The 25,362-nt window shown below is 42.1% G+C and overlaps 1 protein-coding gene across 3 annotated transcripts in view; it reads left to right on the top strand.

Annotated features, from left to right (window-relative positions):
• The window catches only part of PLAGL1 (PLAG1 like zinc finger 1), a 47,656-nt gene extending 22,606 nt beyond the window's left edge, over positions 1–25,050 (top strand). For 2 of the 3 annotated variants that reach the window (XM_065632275.1, XM_065632276.1), the window contains 6 exons: positions 13,462–13,617; positions 14,650–14,762; positions 17,059–17,208; positions 20,703–20,822; positions 22,394–22,890; positions 23,275–25,050. In XM_065632275.1, the coding sequence (XP_065488347.1) occupies positions 13,462–13,617; positions 14,650–14,762; positions 17,059–17,208; positions 20,703–20,822; positions 22,394–22,890; positions 23,275–24,547 (2,309 nt within the window). In that variant the 3' untranslated portion in view covers positions 24,548–25,050. The remainder of the gene's footprint in view (positions 1–13,461; positions 13,618–14,649; positions 14,763–17,058; positions 17,209–20,702; positions 20,823–22,393; positions 22,891–23,274) is intronic. The other variant, XM_065632277.1, reaches the window with a different exon arrangement.
• Positions 25,051–25,362: the final 312 nt, after the last annotated feature.

Raw genomic sequence — 25,362 nt, 5'->3', positions numbered from 1 at the left:
TGGGCTGTTTGATCTCCACAGGTCTCTTGCAACTTAGTTCTGCAGTTTTGTATTCATTTGTGTCCTCAATTATCTTCTGCGCCATGATCAGTCATCCCTACTATCTGTCCCCCGTCTTCTCCATATTCTGCTGTTTGTCCTCTAGTAGATCCTGTGATACTTGGTTGTGCTAGAGGGGATAGACATTTGTCTTCTCACTTGGAGACATGCAAGTAGTGTTGAGGCAGTACCAGCGCTCAGGGGACTTTCCAGGTTCCAGCTGGTGGGAGTACATGTGCACGTGGAGTTTGTGACGGCCAGGTAGCACCTTAGAAAAATGTCAGTGCACAGGCGAATGCTGAAGAATAACATGGCAGATTTGTACAGATGTGAAGTGGCTCTAGATCTTTATGTCTGTTTTTATGTAAATAAGTAGTACAGAGCCAGCCCATGAGCTTAGTACTGGCCTATGCTAACAAGCAACACCAAGGCGTGTTTTGGGGATAACATCTACCAGGCTCTGTTCCAGGTAAGGAATTTGGATGTAATCAAACTGTTTGTGGGGGGAAATGGAAGGAAGTGAGGAGTGTTTAGACGTGTGGAGCTGATGCCAGGTGGTCTCAGCACCAGGGAACAGTCTCTAATTCTTACTATTTAGCAGTAGACATGTAGCCTAAACACCCATTCCCTAAGCCTGACCACAGCATCATCTGTCACTAAACCTTGGTTCAGTACAAGGTCACATTCTAGGACTAGATACCTTGTTCCAGGTCACGGTAATGAAGACTAGGTGTATAATTAAAAAGGTATATAATTAAAAAGAAAAAAACCCTAACCAAACTACAACAAACCCCCTTGGATTCCTAGGAAAAAAACCACTGCACTCTGGGGCAAATTGCACAAAGAAAATGTCATGGCTACACAATACAAGGGCTGCTGCAGCTCGACCTCAAACTCCAGCAGCTAAGTCTTGAAGTGTGTGGAAATAAAGCAAAAAAGCCAACATCCCAGTGAAGTTTCAGCATGATGAAGTTGAAGTAGCAAGTGTTTCTCTGTTTTAGATGGAGAAGCTAAGGAAAAAAAAAAAAAAAAGAGAAAGAAGTTTATAAAATGTCTGGCTGCCACTGAGGCTCGGCCAGTCGGGGAAGCAGCAGACTTCCCTCGGAGCTTGTTTTTCTTTTTATCCTTGGATGAACTAGTGTGCAGTACATTACGCTGCCTGAATGTAGGGGTTTGTCACGGTTAGCGCCAGGGGCTGTCCCGGGAACGTAGGAAGTCGACGGGGGTGAATGGAGCATGTGGTGGTCGGTGGGGCTCGAGCCCGCGCTTCGGGAAACCTGTCGCTGCTGCTCCTCTCGGCCAGACTGGCCAAAGCCAGGCAGGAAAGGAGGTGGGTCTTTGATCTCTTTGTTGTAGCTGCTCCCTGGGAATTTGCTGAAATCAATGCCCTGTTTTTCCTGGAGAAATGAATGGCTATGCCTAACTAGCTTTGTGAAGTGCCGGGGAATTCACCGCTTCTGTTTATTGACAGCTGAAAAGGAGCACATGGTGCTGAATGGGTCCTCTTGGGGAAACAAAACAGAGCGGAGGAGTTAGACTTAGTTGAACACGGGCATTTGGAAAAGTCTGCCGAAGGAGGATGGCACGGCTCCTGCCACCTTGTACTAGCATAGCCCGACTTTTTACTAAAAATGCCATTTTAAATAAGGTAAGAATTGTTTTGACTTCCAGTACGTAGTGCATTTATGAAATGTTTGCGTTTGTGTTCTTGAGTGCAAAAACAATGTTTGAATTGTATTCTGTAATGGAAAACACCTAAGTGACTCTCGTGCTGTTTCTTGGCTCTTGTGAATGTTCATTTGTTATTTATCTAACACATATGAAAAGGAATAGGAAATAATTTGGTATTTGGGTCTTGCAGTCAGGTCTTGAACCCGAGTCGGTCGTTTATGAAGTTCTTTATGTTTTGAGAATCAGCTGAATTGCATCAGATGATTTCTTGTCTGGTACAAATCACTGTGTTAATACTTAGGCCCGCTTGTTAGCCACTGTCTTGTGTATGTCTGGCAGAAAATCTGGGAATCTAAAAGCCCTTTAAATGTAAGGATGTATTTCCAAACCTCTGTTTCTATGTGTAGACTCAAGGCAAGAGATGTGCTTACCACTACGCTTGCTGGTTTTAGACGTACAGTTTTTTTGTAAAGACAGCAAAGAATAGCAAGAAGAGGATGATAATGAAGAAGCAGTGTTTTCTTCATGCAAGTCCAGAACATTTTATCAGACCAAAGGAATTTGGTGTGTAATTCATATGTAAATTTTCTGCTGAAAACAGGATAACAAATCACCAGAGTTTCTATATTAGTTTTTGTGGGGACTGAAGAGGAAGGTTTCTGAGCTCATATAGCTACAGCTTTCAGGTGTGGCCAACTTTAGCACTGCAGGAAAAAAAAAAGTTAAGTAATGTAATGTCTTCCTTTGTCAGTTTAAGTGTACGGGCAAGCTCCAAATGGAATAATCTCCATTTTGCAAGTAGGAATTGCTGGGTTTGTGTAGCAAACATGTTTCAAAGTGTCTGTGTGTGCGTGCAGCTGTTTGAAAACTTTTGAGTAATCTACTAATTTTGGGCGAAGTGCTTGGGAAGTTTCACATTTTATCAGAGTAGTTTGTGTTCCTCAGTCTGGCATTTCTGCTTTGAGTGACTTTGAGCTAGTAATCTTACTAGTTTTGTCTCATTTTGCTCTTCTCTGCAACAGATAGCTTATCTGTTTTTCTTGGAAGCGTTGGGAATCCATATGCAAACGTACGTACTTTAGAATACTTCACGATCCTGAAAATAAAAATATGTTGCTTAACTGCAGAGTGTCAGTGTTGTTGCTTTGGATGTCTGTCTTTTAAATTTCCAATATTTTCAGAGGGAAAAGCAAAAAAAAAAAAAAAAAAAGCAAGTGTATTTATAATTTTGGCAAAGAGGTAAAAACATTGAGCTCAAGCAGGCTGGTATTGATGTTTGTGAGGTGTATTGTCATAATGGTTATCCAAATGTATCAAGAATGTTTTCTGGCCTCACATAAGTGTATTTATACATGATAGACATTGGAAGCCACTAAATTTTAAAGCTAATTTGAAGTTAACATTTAAGCTGGAAAGGAGGTATATTTGTTGGTCATTTTAATGCAATAGTCTAGATATGTCATGAAAATGTTGACTGGTGAGGGTTTCTGGGTAGTTGTAATGGTGTAAATAGAAAATAATTATGGTCATGAAAATCTCAGTTGTTCAGAGCTTTTTTAGTATAATGGAGAAGAAAGTAAATGCCTCCTGAGTGATATGGAAGGTGGCATTTATTCCCTCTTACTGGGGCAATAAGGCAAGGCAGAGTGTGTCACGTTTAACTCACTGGGCTGTGTTTAGGCAGAGGTGTGTAGGGAAGTACATGGGGATGTTTTGGCAAGACAGTTGTCCCTTTGTCTCTTCTCACATCAGGGATCTTTAGAAAACATGAGTATCGTTGTGACCTGTTGGCAATATTGAAGTGGAAGGAGTAAAAAATCATTGATTTCCAACCAGTAGAGTAAGATGTACCAAATACGAAGTGGAATATGTGATCATACACATCTCTAAGTAAATATGCATGTTAAATGACCAGGGTTATACAAATACATATCTGAGGAATGGTGCATTCCCCCAAGGTGATGCCTTTACCATCTGTTGATCTTATTCTTCGAGCGAGGAAAGTATGAAAACTGGAACAAATTCTTCGCGGTTTTGCTTTGCAAGGTTGCTTCTTAAATTCTAGTAATAGAGACTACTGTTACTTTTATGCTTGTCACTTTTGGAAATAGTTTAAAGAAAGTAAAAATTAATCCAAAACAAATGTAGAAAAAGTGTTTGGATTGTATTTAATCTCAAGCTGAGATGACTGTCAACAGGAGAATAAATAGGGCTTTATGGAGCTACATTACAACTGAAGTTTAGAGTACTTCATCCGCAGAAAAAATCTGCAGTTTTTTCTAAACCCACAAGTTGTTGCAACTCTCAGTTGTAATTGTCCAACAATACTCTATAATAACACACTTGGTAATTCTCTATTTCAGAGAAGTAGATTTAAGGCTGTCTTTATGCCTGAGGGGAATAGTTATTGTAAGGGAAATGCTGCCTAATCTGTTGCTGCCGATTTTATTATCCTTTCTTATCAGTTTGTTAAAGCAGCTCAGGTGGACGTAATTTCTTTAGTACAGCATCAGTGGTTGCCATTGAAAGCCTTCTCGGGAAAGAGAGAACAAGTAAATGGAAACACATATACGACACTTGCATGTGTGAGTATTTTTTTCACAGAAATACATTTTTGTGTCTGTTAGCAGCAGAGCTTCCCAGTGTCTGGTTTTCTCTTTAAAGAAATAATTTTGTGGCTTAAAAGAGGAAGACAATTTAACAGGCTCATAAAGGCTAGCGATGAGATTCTCCTACCCATTTTGTTCCCACAGAAGCTGGGAATCAAGCATCCTTTTCATGTTGGAAATTAGGCAAGCAATAACAGAAGTTGCTGGCTGTGTCCTCTGCTATGAAGGTGCTGCACAGCAAGAGCTAAAGCTGTTCTGCTAAACTGTTAATGACCCTTCATTTACAAAAAATGATGCTTTTAAAAGAAGACTGCTACATTTCTGTATTTTAAACATATGCTTTAGGATTCATTAGTCAAAAAAAACCAACCCACAAAACACTAACAAAAATACCCAACTTTTTTTTTGTTATCTGGGATGAATTGGAACACCACTAGGAAGTTTGGACAGTTCGCTGAGGAAGTTAACTGATTTTCCAGTTTTATTCAGACATAGTTTCCACTGAATGCAATATGGAATGGGACTGTTTTCTCAAGACTGGCCTCTCAAGTTCTCAGCCCCCACCAATCCAAAGTGTCCGTGTATTCCCTTCTCCACAGGGACTTCCTCCTTTCATAACGTGGCTACTCGCACATCAGTAGAGCCAAGTGTACGGACTTATACCTGTAGAAGTGGGTCCCATGGTTTTTCCACTCTGCTTTCATTCCCAGTAGCTGTAGCTTGCCTCATTTGGTTGTAACTACCTCTGAAGTCCTCAAGTTCTCCAGCCACAGGATAAGTACAGCATCTCTTTGCGCTGTCAGACCAGGCTTCCTCGTTGTGTCCCATAGTAAACTCCTATTTCCTTCTCTAAAGCGTGTCTACCTGCCTGGTTCTTTCCACCAGTAAGACGCTAGAAGTATATCCCAGCTGCCAGCATCTTTGCTGGGAAAGTTCCTGCAAGTCCATGTTGAAAGTTGTGTCACAAGTGGAAGAACAGTAATTGATCTGGGCTGGTTTGCTAAGGAGAGATGGCTTTTGGCATCAAGCCCTCCACCGGTCTCATCTACATGACATCTGGACTTGGTGACCAGTGACAACCAAGTCCAGTGAAGGAGAGACCCAATCTAAAGTTCCCTTTTAAGGGAATGTTGCAAGGGTTGGAAATATTTCAGCTAATTAATACTAAGCGTTAGTCATTAGAATTGCTGCACTTCGTTTATCAGAATTGAAACAGTGGTGTTGACTTGCCATGAATAAAACTGTCAACTGTATTAATGCCCTTGATATGGTGTCTGTGGCTGCGTGCTTGTGTATTTATATATACGTACATTTAGGAAGACATAAGTGCTTGGGGTGGTTTTTTTGCTAGAACAAAGACAGAAGATTCAGCATTAACATTATCCACTAAAAGGATGGAGACTAAAATAAATCAACTGGCCTGCCAAAAATCTCCCCAAAAGAAAAATGCTTGAGACCAATTACAGCTACTCGTGCTGTGGGAGGTGTAGATTAGGGGGATCCAAAATGTGGCCCAGGAGCCACAGGGTGCTTAGGAGCAGTTTGAATGAGACTCTCTTGATGCCTGTCTGTATTTCTGTGGACAGGGGGATTTTAGGTTTGCTGTCCGCAGTATTGGAGCAGTGCAGTTTGGGCAGTACGAGTGAAGACCTAAAGCAAGAAGGTGTCACAGCCGGGAGCCGCAGCCTTGCACCAGCTGTTGCTGGGGCTGATGGCCAGAGGACAACGGGAGGGCTCAGCTCTCAGAAAGCTTTTGCTGGGCATTCCGTAGGACCAGGCTTGCTGATTGAGCCTGTTTCTCATAAAAAATAGCAGTTGTTTCTATGAATTTGCTGTTAACCTCCTTCCCTGTTTCTGGATCTAATTTTATGTGACTTCATACCAGGCCAGTGGAGGGAGAGAAGGGGGGAAAAAAAAGAAACCTCTGAAAAATCCAACTGCATTTTTCAATTTGATTGTTTGAAATGTATTCAGCTTTCAGCAATGAGAGAAGTCTCTTTGTTCACACTGATTAGAAGCTATTATATGTAAACCACGGGAAGTGACTTCACTTGAACTGTGCTCCTTATGTATATGGGTTCTGATAGCAACCAAACCCCATGTGGTGTACCAGAAATGTGACACGTACATTTTAGTCCCAAGAATAACCAGAAAAAGATTATTTTTTTAAATTAGCTTCAAATCAATCAATGCTTTGATCTCAAGTCATTTTTAGATGGATGAACTTACCAAGAACTTTGATAAACAGGTTGTTCAAACTGCAGAGTGGAGTTAAACTTGATAAACACACCTACGTACTTTCTCTGCTGTTTGGTCTATTTGTTTTTTTTTTTTTAAGTTTGCAGGAAAGTCCTATAAGTCACCGCGCTTTCGTATGTTCAAACAGTGAAGGGAATTTTTTTTTTTCTTCCAGGCTGTGAAGTTTGTAAGATACAGCAGAGCCCTGGTATCCAGCTGCACAGGCTTCAAGGGAACCTGCTGAAGCTGCTGTATGCAGTCACACTGCTGAATTTCGCAGCCTGTCAGCGCTCCTTGAGGCTTCTCTAAGTGTTTTGATCCTGAGATTTGCTAGATGAAGGAGCACGGTAGAAAGCCTAGTTGGAGTTGGTGGGAGGATGACTTCTTATGGGAAGCTGCTTAAATTCCTTCTGCCTAAGCCTGTCATAGCACTTCATGATCACCGGGCAAAAAACTTACTGTTCCCAGATGTGCTTGACTGTCATCCTGATTACTCACTATTAGGAACTAGTAACACAGTCATTGTTATCATCTATATGTTTGTATAACAAATAGTTTCCAAGTTCTGAAAAGTTTACATACTTAAACTCATGTCCGCCAGGAAAATGCATGAGTGCTGTGCGTTAGAAGATTTCTTTACACTGTGATAAGTGCTGAGCCTCCCTTCTGGTGGCATCCTTCCATGAGAGCAGCTGTGCTGGGCAGGATCGTGCCTCTGTGAGGCAGAAGTGAGTGCCTTGACGGATGATCTCCCACTACTAGAGACCCCAGGATGTACCCTCCCTCCTTCCAAATCTTCTTTCCTCTTGGGAGCGAAGGCAAGGGCACGGGGAGGATGGAGGTGAGGTGAGGTGGGAGAAGTTGTTGCTGCAGATCACCTTCTGGGTCAGGATGCTCACCTGCAGCGCTGGGTCCCAGTTTTAGGGAATTAACTCGAGCTGCTGGTCTGACTGAATGAATGGGGTGACAGTAAGGCATGCTTGCTCTGTTATTTCTCCGTTTCTGTGTCCAAATACAGTAACTCAGTTTTTAAGTTTTACATTTTAGTAGAGTGAGGTGTTTAGTGTGTTCAATGTTAAGAATGATTGCTGGGATGTTTGCAAACCACCTTCAGTGGGTGGAGAGAGGAAGCCCCCAAAAAGGTGTAGGTATTCACTCACAGGGTACCGCCTGCCCCTGCGCAGGACCAGGACTCCTCCTCCTCCACCAGCATCTCAGGGGCTCTGGTCCACTCGCCTGCAGGCCCGGGAATGGCACTCAGAAGAGAGCTGGTATGGCCTCGGCAGCGTATCCCACCATGCCTGTGCTGGTGCCACCAGGCAGAGACTGTGAGGCTTCAGGGTCTCCATGTGTCAAAGATGTGGGAACTCACTGCTTAAAATCTATTGAAAGTTTCCCTCTCAAGCACTTAGGAGTGAATCTCCTCCCTCCTCTTTTTTTTTTTTTTTTTTTTTTTTTTGGAGAGTGTTATTTTGGGTATGTGGTTACGGAAAATAAAATATCTACTTCCCAAATAACATGCTCTGTGGTACATGAATGTGCGAGTTTTCTGTCTTTGCTCAGATTGCGAAATCAGCCCGGAGTGTGGTTTCCTGATTTGTTTATTTTTTCTTCTTCTTTTTTTTTTTTTTTTTCCCCCATGCAGAGCTGAGCAGTTGTAACTCTCTGCTAATACAAGGTTTTGTTGTATGAGATAAAAGAGACATGAAAAGGAGACGCTGAAGAAATGTTCACCTATTTTCACAATGGACTAGGGATCAGTTATTACAATTAAAAAGTGAAAATCAGTCAGTAGAAAATTTAGCATGACAAAATATCAGAAATTAATGGGATTTGAATAAAACTAATATGAAGTCTGGTAATTATAATGAGTTCTATTTTACTATAACATAAATAGGATGAATTATTAATCAGTTAAGAGCTTCAGCTCCTTTGTAAATGCACTTTGCACATCAAACTTAAGACATGTAAGGCTTCTTTCGTAAGTGTCATCTACAGAGGAAATGTGTGGCAGCGACCCACAATAATGGGAAAATAACTTGGGATTAACTGTTCGCTAATTGAGTACTTTGAATTTTTGCCAAATAAATTATATTGTGGAACAAGGTTTTCAAGCTTTTCCGGCAAGGAGTGCTGCAGAACAAACCACAGGGCAGGAAAACCTCATGTACCTTTGTGTAAGAAGAACCAAGACAGGTATACTGCACACTCAACGTTATCTTAGACAGAAAATGTCCACAGGGTATTTATGCAGCGTTCCTCTACGTGAGAGCTGAACAAGGCTAACGGAGCAGTACAGTTTTACCCTGGGATAAATTACTGTTGTTTGCTATGCAAATCTTATGATTGTAATTAGGCTAGGATTTGGACTGCTGTGTGCACTGATCTTTGTTCCCTCTGTACACAGGAGCTAATTCTAATGCTGCAAAACAGCACAGTGAATGCCAAGCGCTGCTCAGCCCGACGATTGTTTCTCATGGGGCATCTTTGCTCCAAGTGGACATTTTAAAAAGAATTGTTTACCTCTGCCTTCACAGGGCACGTAAATCGTACCGCGGGCATCTGATGGGCCACTGAGTGTTCAAATACTGTAAAGTCTCACTTGAGAGTAGAGAAAGCAGGAAGGACTGCCTGATAGGCATCTAGCTTTTAGCTAACTGGTTTTAAAAAGTGGGGTTCTGTCGCTGATTGGTTAAGGAGCTGGTGGTATGTTCGAGCTATCACGACAGTGATTGCAGTTCCCAGTATGGCTGTGTATAGCTCCCGTTATCTCTGCAGCTGGATGGACTTTGTGTAACCGCAGCCCGTGGCTCCTTGCCCACGCTAATGAGCTTTCCCTGAGGCTGGGCTTGTGCCTCTGGGGGTGGCACGGTGCTACTTTTTTGGAAACCTGAGTTTGTTAACTGTGCTTGACTCCGGCTTACTCAAGCTGCTGCGCCAGCTTGGCTACTTACAGCTGGCCGCAGGAGCTGGTCCCCGTGCAGCGTGGCCAGCCCCAGAGCCGTCTGGAGGACAAGGCAAGGTGGCCGCTGAGGCTGCCGTCTGCAGCCAAGGAGAGCCGCCACCTAGACCTGGACTGGGGGGAAGCACCAGCATGGTGAGGATGGTACAGGTGAGCCACACTCAACCCATTCTCCTCCCAGGGAATGGGGCTGCCGGTGTTTCGGTCAGCCCGTGTGGTAGGAGTGCGTCCTGCAGGCAGTGGGAGTCACTGTTCCGGTGACCCAAAGAGCAGGGGAACGCCACGGCTGCCGACCATGCTCCCTGTGGCTGGGCAGAAGTGGGAGCAGGTACATTCAGGCACAGGGCTACCAGGCTGGGGGTGCACAGGAGATGTAGCCCTCTGTTAGCCCATCCAGCGGTGGTTCGCAGGGCATGAGCACCTTGTCCCTGGGATGAGGTGGTGGCTGCACACCTGCAACGTGATCGGAGGCTGCACCTGCACCTGTGCTGGGCTCTTCTGTACGCATGCCTCCCTGCTGCTGCAGTGGAGTTGAGCAAAACAAAAATCTACCAACTACAAGATCTATTAGCTTGTGTAGTTTTATAGACAGGTAGATTGAAAAGGCATTATTTGGAACTTTTTCAGAATCGTTGCACAGACATAGAGAAAGAATGAAGAAATGCCCTGTAGGGGACAATATAGCACTGCTGCTCTAAAGAGATAGTAAATGGCACCATCTGCTTTTTAACAGCTTGTAATTCCTGTGAATCTCATTTATTTCTTCTTGTTGCCTGCTCATCTAAATCTCAGCAAAGCAGAGTGACAGAGGCAGTTTTACTTTGTCTTGAATGCTTGCACATTAGCAAGTATTCCTGTAAACATGACATAAAATCTGCTGATTTTGTGTGTGTACAATTTAGGGAGCAAGGAAACTGTAAAAGCATCAAGTGAGGTACTAGAGTGCTTAACAAAAAGCAGAAAAAATCTTCTTCACAGAAAGTGGTTTTTTAACCAAGTGTATTTCATTGTTTCCATAGCTGGATGCTCCATGTTTCAAAACAGGTTAGAGTGTGTTCTGAGGCTGTTGTTGAAAAAAAATTACATTCTACTTAAGCAGTCAAGTTAAAAGGGGGCATAAAATCTGTGTGAGCTTTTCAAACTGGTGCCATGCTGCAGCTATGATAATGCATGCATTCCTTCGTCAATGGCATCTGTAATTCAGCATTGAAATACAAACGATCGTGACTTGGTCTGTAATTATCTCTGAGGAAGAACGTGAACGTGATGGTTTTACACTGTTAGTTTCGGGGCAAGAAATTACAAAGACCCCTACTTCCCAGAGTAGTCACTAAAGTTATTATATTTACAGTGGTTCAATCCTGTGCTTCTGGTACACCTGCCAATTTTTAGTGTGCAATAAATTCAAAGTCAGCGTACTGACAGGCTGGTGTAGGGTGAGAAATACCACGTAGTGAATGTAATTACAGGATGCCTGTTAAAGAATTAAGTCGCCTCGTTATTCTCTTATGCCATATACTGAAACATAGAAAATCCTAGAACGAGCCTTGGGCAGCTCCAGATATTTCAAGGTGCCGCTCAGCAATGCCAGGTCAGAATCCCAAGCTGTGCTAGCACAGTGCTTAGAAACCACTTCCAGCTCTGCAGATCATTTGGTTCAGTGCTGGCTGACAGCCTTGTCACACCAGCCAGCCGTACCACCTGGGGAGCCGTCTCTGGGACCCCTGAGCTTGGTGGCACACTCGGCACCCGTTTGCGTGCAAAGCCGTCCCTAATTCTGGAGGAGTGCCTCCCTAGCACCCACACCACGTGAATCATTTCAGACCTTACATTGCTGATGCAGAGGACCAAGGTGGGTTAGCTAACGGGGCACTAGTGCCGAATGTGGAGACTGATTTAAGGGGGAGCCTTTTTCCCTGGTTTCCCTTTCCAGCCTTTGCAGGAGCTGCCCACTCTGGGGCCTCCATGGCGGGCACTGCCCTGGGACGGCTGGAAGGTTTGCTCAGGAGCTCGGTAGTGATGAATCACAGAGGCATGGCATGGATTGATAAGGTCGTGTACTTTACGATTAGATACATCCTTCCTCTAACAGTGGTTCTTTGTCTCCGTTTTGGTTTTGGTAATGTTTTTCGGCAGTTTGCATAGGACAACTCTCCAAGCAGGAGCTGTTTGACTTGAGACAAAGTCACTATTATTCTAGGTAAGCTCAGAAGCCCTCAAAATTTTCTTGCCCTAGGTAGACGTAGATTGTTGGCAATTTATTTAAAAGCCAATTAAGTTAAATCACCAAGAAAATATTTTTATTCTTGCAGCCTAGTTGTTAAGGACTTAGAGGTACATAAAACAGTGTACAAAAATCTTCCTTGCAGCTATATTATTTATTTTTTGTGCATATTAAGTGATGGCTGCAGAGTGGCATGTTCTTCATCTGTAGCATTAGCAAAAAAAATCATGTATTTCAGCTATTCATAGTGCAGGTGTGCAGTCTGGGAGCCATGGCAAAAGCAAGCTATTACATGGTCACCAAATTGAAAAATACAGACTATTACAGTGCCTGCAGCCTGACCAACACGCAAGTCTAGCCTCCTCATTTAGAGTTGATGGAGAACCCAAAGAACTCAGTAGGAACACTTCAGGCTTATTTGGAGAGATTTTGGACTAGACTTTTGATGCATGTAATTTAGTCAAGTGCCTATTTGTGTTTACAAACTGAAACCTTTTCAAGCTACCCGAATATTGCTTTTTGGTGCTACTGTCCTTTATCAGAGACCCTCTCTGATGTCTCTCCAGGCAGTGTCTCCTGAGCCCTTATGCTTCTTTTCACCTGTCTTTGGCTATGAGTCCCTGTTCCTGGTGAAGCCTCATGTCTCCTGCCCCAGTCCCATGGCTCCCTTGGGTTCTCCTGGCTGTTCTGGCTCCCGTCCTCTGCTCCTTATTGTCTCTTACTGAATAGACTTGCTCAGCAGAGTTTTCAGAAATAGAACAAAATGAGGTAGTCATGGGTGACCCAGAGCAGCTTTTCCTTTTAATTCACTCATAAAGCCTTGTTGACTTGCTGGTTTGGTTTCTACTGTCTATAAAAAGGTTTTGTGCAAGCAGTCCCATTTTTCCCATCGCCCTGTGTGACACCAGCGCTGGGATGACCTTCTGCTGGAGAGTCTCATTGCTCAGTTGTGTCACTGCTCCCTGTGAGTTTCCCTGGCAACCAGTTTGAGCTACACTGAACCAAAAATACCTCACTGGGCTGGGGGAAAGTCAGTTTGCAGGCGGGTATTTCTCATTAATGACTTCTGGATGGTTGTTGTGTTCAGCCCGCAGATGTCGTTATTGGGAACCGATGGCTGGGAGATGTGACGTGCCTCTTTTGCTTAGTTGCACAGGCAGCACTGTCTGTGGGAAGGCTGCCCTTGTGTGATTGGCAACTGAGTTGTGACTGCGAGACCCATCGTACTCATTTTTCGTGGTGCACCGAAGGTCTTGTATTCTACGTCTGTGCAGGTCACAGAGTCGCAGTGGTCTTTCTTGGACTCCTTGGATCTCTGCAAATTACCTTGGTTATTGCTACTAACTTTGCCCTTCTCATTTCTATATAAATATATGCACCTTGATTTATAGGTGTGCATGCTGCGAGCTCTAGTTTTGCTGCCATCCTAGTCTTCAAAGGCATGGTTTGTGACACCTCCAAATGAACATGTATATAAATCGTTGGAGGTCAGGACCCACCAATTCACACAGGAGAGAATGCACAAAGTGGAGGTCTTATTTCAAACCTTCCTCGTTCAGTTTTGGCTTGCAAATAATCTTTTTGCTACCTAATGGAGAACATGTGAAGAAAAGCATTGGTAATTCAAGATGTATTCTCAAGGTGACAAAATTAGAAGAGGCTAAATTGAAGAGCAGTGTGTCATTTTTAGTAACAGGTTCCCTTTTCTGGATTTGCAGGGTGTGAGGATTGCGGTAAAAGCCTTATAGGAGAATGCAAACTCCACGGACCACTCATCAGGGCTAAAGACAGGGTTATTCCTAGCCGAGCCCGTCTCACCCTACCTCATTACCTCACTTTGCGAGTGTTGGAGCTGCGAGCTGGAAACCAGCAGAGTAAGTATTTTAGCTCTTTTCCCCATATTTAAGAAAGAGAAGGCAAAAGTATCAACACTGACTTGTTTTCATAAATAACTCAAGGCATAATCCTTGGGTATTAACAGTATGAAGACTATTTGCAGCTGAGCACAGCTAGAGCTCACATTCAGCTACTGGTTTTTATGACGGATTTCTAGTAACCTCAATGCATAAACTGATGGCAGGACATTAGCCAGAGCTGGTGTGACATTTAGCTGTGAGCAGTCAGTTAGCTCTGTTCAGCCAAAACAAGTTTAATGAACGTTGAATTTGTATGTAATAGTGCATGGCTGTTACTGTTAGATATTTTTTTCTTTTTTCCCAAGCATGCAAAACAGGAAAGAGTATTCAATAAGAGGTCAGAAACAAAATAATAAATAACACTCCTCATCCACTCCCTGCAAACTTGAAAGAACACAGTGTGTTAATTTACCTTTTGCAGCATCTTCAGTTCGTATTATAGAAAGACTGTTGTTTCCTTCTGAGGGCAGGGCAATTTCAATGCCCAGACTTGAAAAAGGGAACTACATCCTTAGTATGCAAATTTTCAAAGGCTACCTGTGTAAAATTAGTCCTGCCCAGATTGCATTTCAGAAAGAGAATGACAAGATGCCTATTTTGTCACACCATTGCTATTAGGCAGGGGAATAACTAGAATGGTTAAGACAGCTAATGTGTCTTAGATTCTCTCCACTTGTCTTGGGAGAGAACAACCTCATAAATTATGTCAACAGCCAGATCACTATGATGACATCAGCTTGCCAGTTGAAGAGTATTAACACATTTGTGTTACGTACTCACTTTAATATTCTGTCATGGATTTTAGGCACCTCTCTATATACGTACATCCTTTTTAGATTATTCCCATTAGAATTATTTACCTGAGTTATTTGTCTAGAAGAATAGTTCATGTCTTCTGCACTATGCGTTTGTCTCCATTTTCACAACTGTCAATATACAAGAAATAGTTCATGATGTCTGTGTTATACTGGTCTTTTTTTTTATTCACAGTCCTTGGAGTATTTGCAAAGAAAGTGATACAGAAGAGAACACAGTTTGGTCCTTATGTTGGGCAACTGTCTACAAAACTGACCTGCTATGATGAGAGCAGGCTAGTCCTGCAGGTAAAAACCCAGTGACTTGCAATGAGGTGCATGTGTGTCTGTAACAGTTCATATGTATTTATGTATTTTAACCAGTCAATTTGCTGACTGATCTAGTTAATTAATTGTATCTCTGATGCATATGTATGAGTGTAAATCACGTTATTATGTAGCACAGCATAACCTGAAGTAACAAATGTGCCTGTACATTGTGTTTTCTAGAAGTTTACTTTCCTGCTTTCTAGTTCTTAACATTTCCAGAGTTATTTACCTATTGGTCTAACATTTCTTGATAAACATTTCACAGGGCATGGCTTCTGAAAGTATCCAAGCATAGTACTGTCTTCCCAGATAAACCAAAAAGATTTGTGCTTAACACCATGCCACTGGGAGGGTTAAATTTGTGCACTGAGTTAGCAATAGTGGCAGAAATATGCATTAAGGCACCAGCTTAGTAGGCAGGAACAGTGCAGGGATGGGGAAATACTTCAATGATGCGATTATATATAAACTTTGACACACAGTGCACTAACTCAGTTTATTTAGTCATATTGTTATTTAGGGCTGGTACCATTCCTTGCTGCATGTACAGATATGGATTGTCTCATATGGACCCTGACAGTATTGTTTGTACTTTATCCAGCACAAATAGTGGCCTCTCGGGACAAACCTAACTTAGACATCTCTGCATGTGCATCTTTTCCCACAGGAATTCCATGAGAGTAATAGTTGATCGTGATCCCCCACGCCCTTGTCTTTGCATTTTGGTGCACAGGGTCACACCTGGGCACACCTCTTTGTCATACTGCGAGTCTGTGGTCAAGCTGCAGCCTCTGCCAGCACTTCCCGACAAGTCACGGTTCTTCCAGAGCCTGCATTTCATATTGAGCCCACTCACCCACCAGGAGAGAGGGACCAGCAGCAGCTGGCCTGTGACATGCCTTCTGTCTTCATTTGAGCTTTCTTGAGAAGCTTGGGACTGGAAAACACTGTGTGTTGTGAGGGAAGGCATAGATAGAGATAGTTCCGTAATTTCATTTGAGAGCAACAGTAATAGCTTCAGTAATTGCTGTAAGCTTCATTTGCTCATGGAAGTCATGTGAATGGTCTGCCAGGAAAGTAACGCTGTCCTTCTGTGGAATTTTCATGGTGTGTTGACACCAGAGGGGTTTTGTTCTTCTCCATAACTAAATTTCTTCCATCTTTTTATGAAACACTTTAATTCTTACAAATGCGGAAAACGTACTTCTCTAACAAGCTTGTGAGCATGGATGAGCTAAGCACCCAGTTCCTTCCTCTTCACCAAGCCATTGTAAACCACACCCTGCCCTCTATCAGTCAGCCCCGTTTGCTTAAAAGTGTGCAGTGATAAGCACAGCTCTGGCTGATGAATGGGCTGTTTCTTCAGAAGAGAAGACTGGAGTCCCAGGTTTCCTACATGACAACAGTAGCTGCCTTGATTTCTCCCTAGCAGCATTCTGAGTATGTGACCAAAGTTGTCCAACAGGTAGATGTTTTAATTGGAAACATGATGAAGTTAGATACAGTAGTTCCCAGAAGCAATGGGAATGTAATATTTTTTTTTTTTTTTGCAATTAATTGCTCACTTACGTGGTTAGTAGGACAGATACATGCTGTGCTGACAGCTGTTGTACAGTTTCAGCTGTCTGTGTTTTGAGACTGTATTGCAGAAAAGCAACTGTCTTGTACAAGATCAGGAGCATTTGCCTCACAGAGGCATTCTTTTGGAAAGGAATCTAGGAAAAATGAAGTAAAGCAAAAAGAGATCTCTCTGGCACAATTGTTCATTCATATTTACTTTTGCATTGTTGAGAGGAAAAAGAGAAGACTGTTAAAATGCCATTATATAGTATGTTACCTCTCTGGACTTATTACACAAGTTATACAATTGTTCCATGCAAAATGTAGCGTTAGTACAGCACTGAAGTTTGAGATTATCAAGTACTCAGGAAGTACATTAAGGCTAAAGCTTATCTTTCTACCTGCCTGCACTTAGTTCTTATAATATTATCTCTATATAACATAAAATGATGAAATATAAAGTGGAAACACATACAAAGGTCTACAGTTATTTTAGTAGCTGGGTGCCTCGACAGGTATTCATTCTTCACTTTCTTTTGCACTCAGTATTCTTTAAGAGTGATCTATTTTAAAACAACCGTGATTTCAAAGAACATATGACCAAGACGGGGTAAATAACTGATAGCCATGATTCCAAGTTAAAGAAAACTAATGTACCTCTATCCAGGACCTGGTTTTATCATGTTCTTTCTCCTGTCCTCCCCCTTTGTTTCAGGTATTGAAAGATGGAGGGAAGTACTTTCTGGACACTCCCAATGAAGACTGTGGAAACTGGATGATGTTTGTCCGGCTAGCCCGGAACCAAGAAGAACAGACCCTTGTGGCTTATCAGCACTGTGGAGAAGTCTACTTCACAACTGTTAAGGTAGTTAAATCCACATTGCTTCACCCATCATCCAAATGGAAATTTATTGACCATGGTTCTGTAAGGGTAACCCTTTTACAGCTGAAAGATTCATTATAATATATTCTGCCAACTGGATCTTTATTACATACCACCTTTTATGTCACTGAACCCATAGTAGAACAAGCAGTATATGGGGTTTTCCAGTAAAAGGCAGCACGTGCTTGCTGTTGTGGGTAGTGAAGAAACTGAGCAGAAAGAAACTAATACAATTCATGATGGCAGCGTTTAAATGTGAATGCTGTGAAGTTCTTCAGTTCCAGGCAGGTATGTGGTGAGATTATCTGACATTCAACAGTACTTCGTCCTGGGAAGAACAAACACACTCCTTTCCTCTGTTACATTTTTGGACACACGTTGTATTCTGAGCACATTACCAGGTGTTCAGGCACAGGGTGCTAAGTGTAATCTTTATGTACTATTTTCCACTCTCATTAAATCTGAAGACTTAACTGCAGAACTTACAATACTGCAATGTTGCCATGAAATGATCAGTTTATGTTAGAGATTCTGGGCTGCAGCTTCATCTAAGAAGAGAGAACACAATACTCTCTATAAATGACACTGGAACATAGAGTCTTGTTTTTTGTTGTTTTGACCACTTTCTCTGGCAAAGTTTGTTTTAATCAGAACTTGCTCCTTCGTACACTCAGGTAACTGAAGCCTGTATGTTGAACATTCATTGTTTTCCTTTTTCATTCTTAAGTTAATCCTTGTATATCATCGTGAGCAACATTTAAAAAAAAGAGATAATATTAGTCAAAAGAAGTTACTGTGGGATTGAAATCCAGCATTTCAATTTCATTCCCAAGACTTGCACTATTTCTGTGGGATAGTATTGTTTACTTTTGTTCCTCCACTTTTGTTTCTCCACCTGCACAGTGAGAAAAATATTTACCACACAGTGATGATGTGAGAATAAATTAATAGTGATTACATTTTGCAACTTCAAAGTCTTTTATAGCAGTACGAAGTGTAGTTGCTTTTGGATTAATATTAAAATAATGATTTTTTAAAAAATTAGATCATTGTAAAACAGTATATGCTAATCTGAGACATTGTTTAGGCTGTGTTTGAGATTCTGATGCAGTCCATTTGAGATTTCAATTTGATTTCAAATACATGCTATCCTTGTAGAACTGACAGGATTAACAATACTATACTTTGGAAGCATGAACAAATACTTTTCTAAGAAGTTGTAGTTATGAACTGGTAACTTACAATTTCCAGTGTAATTTAAATACTGTTGAACCAGCTCTCTGCTGACTTTAGCAGGACTCAGTTCATTGGCATAATGGAGAGTTGCATCCTATATACTGACATGAAGAGCATTTTAGGATGAGGAATGTGTCTTGGAATGTTACTGTGCTGTGTATCAAAGGGAATTACTTTTGGTTTATTTCTCTTAAGTCCCAGTATCATTCACAGTACTGGGGCATCCTGTAGATTTAGTCCTGGTCAGAAGTGGAAGCCTTCTGCTATGCTTAAGCACACCCTGCTGGTCATGGTGTGAGGCTGCCTTAGGGCTGGTTGTGAAGATATTTTCTCAAGACATTTTGAATAGTCTCTTAAGTTGGGAGTAGAAGGTTTGGCTACTCTCCCCACTGATTTTACAAAGAGATGGGACTTTGGTGACACGAACCTGCAGCTGCACAAACATTACATGTAAGGGTCATACTAACAGCACCATTACTGTACTCTCTGACCTAATGACTGCAGTCTCTAGAAATAAGTGCTTTAAAAAAGTATAGAATTAAAAGGAAGTAAAAGTCATCCTCAGTTGCTGTTGCTGTCTGTCTGATCACAGGAGTTTCACGTGGGTGCTGCCGTAGCTTTCTCTTATTGTCACAAGTGAGACAGAGTAAACGACACCTCATAGTAGGTTTGGATACTAGTGTTTAATGTGTTTTACCGAGATCAGAGTTTTTACCTTACTTGACTATTTCACACACTGGTGAACTTTGCTCTCCCTCCAAAGTCGCATTGGCTGGAGCCCAGCTTCCCCTAGAGGAGATCACTGCTGCTCCAGGAATGTCAGGCAGAAAGCCGTGGCCACATCGTGCCGTGCAGCTCTTTGTGGGTGCCAGTCGTGGGTGTCACTGCCCAAGGTCCCATGGCATCCCCTGGCATTTGTCTTTATGGAGCTCCCCCAGGCTTGGTATTCTCCATCTAAATAGACTGTGTGCCGGACCACAGTGCATGGTCTGCCTCCTAGTTGGTGGCTCTGCCTCATGTCCTTATTGAGTGGAGAATTCAGTACATACCACTTCTGTTTAGGCCAGGTGTTATCAAAATGTACAACCAACCCATTCTAGTTGTAGTTAGCAAGCTGGCTTGTGCTTGGGAGTTCAAAAGTTCAGTTTTCGACATTATACACACAATTACCTGTCAGAATTCACCATCTAAGTTGTCTTTCAACTACCATGCTTATCCAACACCAATGTTAAAAAATAAGTGCAGTTTAAGATGTGAGACTTTGTGCAATAAGAGTCAGCTGCTCTCCTTCCAGGGTAGTTTGTTCTTTTTAGTGGCACAATTTTAGTTTCGTTTAAATAAAACTACAAGTACAGTGCAGATTGGCTCTAGCCCTTTTGCAGCAATGTTGTCTTTTATTATAGATGAAGAAAATTGTGTACAGGGCCTGGGAGTCATATAAATCATGACCCCAAAGTTAGTTTTCTCCCTGTTTTATAAATAACTAATGGATCTTTAGCCAATTAGTGTAATAATTCCTTTCTTTTTCTATTTGCTGTATTATTGACTGAAAGTATTTGTCAGAGGAGGTCATAGGTCCAAGGAAAGATTTGGGCAAGCACGACTGGATGGGAGACTGCAGATTATGGGCTACCTTAGGCCAGTTTGGGAAGACTTCAGTGAGAGGAGGGCAGAGGTGCAATAAAGCACATGCATATAAAGCCAGGCACACTGGAGCCAGCACGTGGAAACATGCAGGTTAGAGCTGCAGTCCACATATCAATCAACTCTGCGCCCAGGCTCTGTGAGTGTGACACATCCAGGAGGTATCCAAATGATGCATTTTTCCTTTGCCTGTACCCTATAGTTAAGCATTATGATCAGTGGGCTTCGAAACATCGAGGAATAAGCACGGGATATTGCTTGGAAAGACTGCTGGATGTCTGGACACCACAGACAAATAGATCTCACTGAGCGAAGGTCATAAGGGCTGAGGCACCCCTCCTGCTACTCTCTGCCCAAAATCTCTGTCCACATGCATTTCTACTTTTAGAAACTGTGAAGGTGTCGAACCCTAGTGGATAGTAATACTCAAAAAGTGCTTGAATCTTGAAATAAAGTTTCTAATAATTTAAACTGATTTGAAGAATGCAACTTGGGTAAGGACACAAATTGTACACACACCTCCTACCAATCTTCAGTATTATTTGTTATGGGGAAATTGGCACAAGTAGACATGTGCTATCTTCTTTGATTCACAGCCAATTGAACCCCACACAGAATTGAAAGTATGGTATGCTGCCGATTATGCCAAATTTATGGAAGCTTCTGCAGTCTTCATTAAAGAAGAATCTGACGTCTGTCCTTTGCCTCCAGTAGCAGTAAGTACACCTCATCTCCAATCAAGCCATCACCAGACATAGTAAATGATAATTTACATACTTTCTCTGTTGATGTAACTCTGGTAATGCTGGAGTAGACCATAGTGTAGTAGGCTAACATAAAGCCAAGAGCAATTTTAACCAAACAACTACTCAGAGAAAGGCTGCTCTTTTTCTCCTGTGGTTGTACTCCAATGGAGCCATTAGATATAGCCAGTGGCACCAGTGGGATCTGTTGGAAAGACTTAATATTGGCATTAATTTGTGTATAACCAAGGTTTCCAGCCTCAGACAGCTTTCACCAGTTCCCCCTTTTTATGCTCTGACTGGTTGGTCAGATAATGCACTGATTGTTTCAGTCCTTTATGTGCAATAACCCTTCTCTTCTAATCTTATACCTTCCCCTCTGTATGATAGTAGGAATCCTTCAACTGATAGGAAAAGTTCCTAAGTGTTGAAAACATGACCCTGAAGATTGATACCTACACTAGAAGGAAATGGTCAACAGGGAATATGATAGAACCAGGAATTCAGAGGTGCTCCAGGAAGGGAAGTAACCCCATTGTTGTGTTTTCATGTGAGGGCTTAAGAGAATACCCCAGAAAGAAGGAGTGGGAGGGCCACAGTGTCAGACACAGGTAAGGAAGGGGAGGGCTCTGTCCCTTGATAGAGTGGCATAGCCTCACTGTGTTCTCAGAGCAAGCTAGCCCAAGAGCAAGGGAAGGTAAGGACAGTTTATGAGAAGCTGAAGTAAAATACAGAGACAGCTAAAGATGTACACGGTGGAGTATTAATTGAAAGTACATTTCATCAGTGACTGAGATTTTTTTGTAATTGTTTTTCATTGGAATTTTTTAACTGTCAATATTAAAAGTGAATTCAACTCAATCCAATAGAACTCTTACTTCCACAGAAATAACACTTCCAAATAATGCCTTGCTTGCCAAAAATGTTTGTTTTAATGTCTCTAAGTCAGGATAGGCCCGAGATCCCCAAACCTAAGGTGTTTCGTACTGAGTTTAAGAAAGTCTAATGCCAAGTGTCAAGCTAAGTGAGGAAGTCTCTCCTTGAGACACTGACCATTACCATCTGGTAAAGCATGGAGTCAGCCCAAAACATAAGGAAATCCTGTACAGCTAAACTACGTTTGTGTGCAGAAACCCATCCGATTTTTGTATGGTTGCAATAGCAGATAAATTATATCAGTCTAAGGATAAAGTACAATTTCCAACTGCTTTTAAGAATAATTCCATAAAAGGGACAAATGTAGAGGCTTTGAAATTCAGTAAGCTCAAACAAAGGTGAAGGACTTGGGACTGCTACAGTAAATGCTAAACAAAAACATGGAAATAATTATTTAGCCAACCGTTCTTTTTTCTTTCTAGTTTGTAGACTCCTAGAGAGAATCTATTTCCAGCTGAACAGTTGTGTGGTAGTACAATGAAATAAATACTGCTAGGGACAACAATAGGTTTTGAGAAAGCCCAGCAGAAGATATAGGGTCAGTGAGAAGACTATGACCTTTCCTTAGAACGGCTAATATGAAAGACCTGTTTCTGTTCTCGTTGCAGAAGGAGCCTGTAGACCCTTGGATATGCTCCAGCTGTAGAAGCACTTTTGCAACTTTTGCTCTGCTAGAATCTCACCAGTGCATCCATAAAGACCGAGTCCTCACCACCAGGTTCAGATCACCAAATAAACTGGGACCTGTAAAAGCAAAAAGCAAACTGAAAGGGAAATTAAGAGGAGCAGCATTAGGCAAAAGCATTGCCCAGTGCTACGGGACCATTTCCTGTTCCTCTGCTGCAAAGCTTGGCTGTGCTGGCTCTGGAAGCACTTGTGATGCTCTTGTGAGGTTTATACCTAAATGGAGAAATGGCCGGTCTTCATTGTTGAAGGGAAGAGAAGTGAAGCAGCCAGACAGTTACCCTTGCCGACTCTGCGGGAAGATATTTGATTCTATTGACAAGCTCACAGTCCACACTTACGCACACAAAGGGGAGCGCCCCTACAAGTGTTCACAGCACGGATGCACAAAAGCCTTCATTTCCAAATATAAACTGCTCAGGTACAGCTCTGAAGGCACTCCTTTTCTGGTGGGTGAGTGGGGGAAAAAAAACCAAGAACATCTTTTTCCTCTTGAGTGTCCTAGTGACAGTTAATCCCCATGTTCCAGTTTTTATTATTCCAGTTTTGGTAGAATTGGAGAAAAACTGATCTCCCTCAATTGCGGGGGCTACTCAAAAAGATTACGTTGAGCACTTTTAACCTACTCTAGGCTTTATGGTTAACACTTTGCCCCCCAAATTGTAGGCTTTTACTGATAATCTGACAACTTGTGAAAATGCCTTCCTTCAAGAATGCTGGCGTTTTCAAGTCTTGAAGCTGCACTGTGTCCTAGAGTGAATGTAAATGCAAATATTTTTTTTTTTTTTTTTTTTTTTTGTCTTAGGCACTCAGCCACTCATTCTCCACAGAAATCTCACCAGTGTGGGTACTGCGAAAAGACCTTTCACAGGAAAGACCATCTAAAGAATCACCTTCAGACTCATGACCCTAACAAGATGGCCTTCAAGTGTGAAGAGTGTGGCAAGAAGTACAACACCAAGCTAGGCTATAAGAGACACTTGGCTCTTCATGCAGCCACCAGTGGGGACCTTACCTGTAGAGTATGTGCCCAGGAGTTTGGCGGTACTGAAGTTTTGTTGGAACACCTCAAAAGCCATGCAGGAAAACCAACTGGCAATACCAAGGAAAAGAAACATAAGTGTGACCACTGTGAGCGTCACTTCTACACCCGTAAAGATGTGCGACGGCACATGGTAGTTCACACAGGCTGCAAAGACTTCCTGTGCCAGTTTTGTGCCCAGAGGTTTGGGCGGAAGGACCACTTGACTCGCCACACTAGGAAGACTCATCCACAAGAACTGCTGAAGAGCAGGTTACAGAATGGTGACTCAGTGGGTCTCCTTGACCAGCTTTTCCCATTCAGACTGAAGGAAGATGCTAGCATACTGTCCCCTTTTCCTGAAAGGGTCTCTGTGCAGAATGGGATTTTGAATAGTTCAGAGTCGGAGGAATACAACTGTTCACATCTTCATTCCCAGCCAAACTTACAAACCGCTCTTCCTCTGGAGCCTTCTCATTTGCAAAGGATGGGCTGTGCGGACAGCCTTCCAGCTGTCCATCCCACATCATGCTCCACAGCCGTTCCTACCAACCTGAACCTTCAGCAGCCTAATAAATACGACCTTAGTTCTACCTCATTTGCAGCAGGATCCCTCAAGGCTCTACCGATAAAAGTGGATATTAAAGGTTATAACGTGCATCTTCTTGAGGACCTGCCGTTACCAGAACCTCAGTCTCTCCACAAAATCAGTCTGGAAGAACCTTCCTCAGGGCCTGTAGGGGATACCAACAAGTACCCAATGCACAAGGAGACAGAGGCAGCAGCTGAAACTACAAGCCTGCCTTTCATGGATCTCACTCATGTGATGAGTTTCTGGCAGCTCCCACCAAGTGACAACCAGAACACTAGTGGGGACATGACAATGGCACTTGGTCCCGAGGAACCATCACATAGGCTGAATGGCATCGGCCAACAGCAAGGTCTTCAGCTAGCAACCGGTGGGATGGCCATAAACCAGCTGCATCATCTTCCTCGTTCCTTTCCATCCACTACAAATTCTGTAACATTGCCTCATTTTCACCATGCCTTCAAATAACTATCATGATGGGGTGGTTTGTTTTGTGGGGTTTTTTTCTCCTTTTTTTAAGACTGTGCTTCTTACTTAAATCTGTTAGGATGGGGTAGTTTGGGTTTGGTTTTTTATTTTTAAGAAAAACTGCCACAAATGTTTTCGAAGTGCATTATGAACATGGTAGTTAAATTCAGGATGTTAATAAACAAGCAGCTCTATTTTTCATACTACTATTAGTTTTTTAGCATATGACAATAGTAGAACTAACATATTTCCCTCAACACCTTCTCTATTTTTGTTTCTTACCTTTCAGGCAAACAACTGAATAAATATCTTCAATGATAGCAAAGGATCATAACAGGCACAATAAAACCATGGCTACCGCAGTAGGAGAAATAGGGTTAGAGTGAATGGGAAGAAGGGGGAAATCACAGGAAAAATAATTTTAATGAGCCATAAATCACACCAAATTTATACACATGGCAAATGTAAGAAACTATTTATCAACATCACATAGATCTCTGTTAAGCACTTAATTACTGAACTTTATGAGACTTTAATTTAAATCAGAATAATTCCAAGAGTAAATCTTACCTCCTTGTTTCATTTTTTTATAAATGAAGAAGATCACTATCGTGATTACATTTAACTAGATTTTGTTTTCTGAAGCGCACTTCAGCTGTGTGTATTTCATGTATTTTTTTCCTGGGGCTGGAAATAACTACCACTTCTGCATGACTGTGTAAGAACTGATGTCTTGTACATGTGCAGTTTTCAGAATGGGAAGTGAATTGTCTCAAAGGTTAAAGCAAAACGTTAATTTTCACTTAGAGCTGGAT

Source organism: Caloenas nicobarica, chromosome 3 (genome assembly GCF_036013445.1).
Source record: "Caloenas nicobarica isolate bCalNic1 chromosome 3, bCalNic1.hap1, whole genome shotgun sequence".
Taxonomy (NCBI): Eukaryota; Metazoa; Chordata; class Aves; order Columbiformes; family Columbidae; genus Caloenas; species Caloenas nicobarica.
This window is presented reverse-complemented; position numbering and strand designations above follow the sequence as displayed.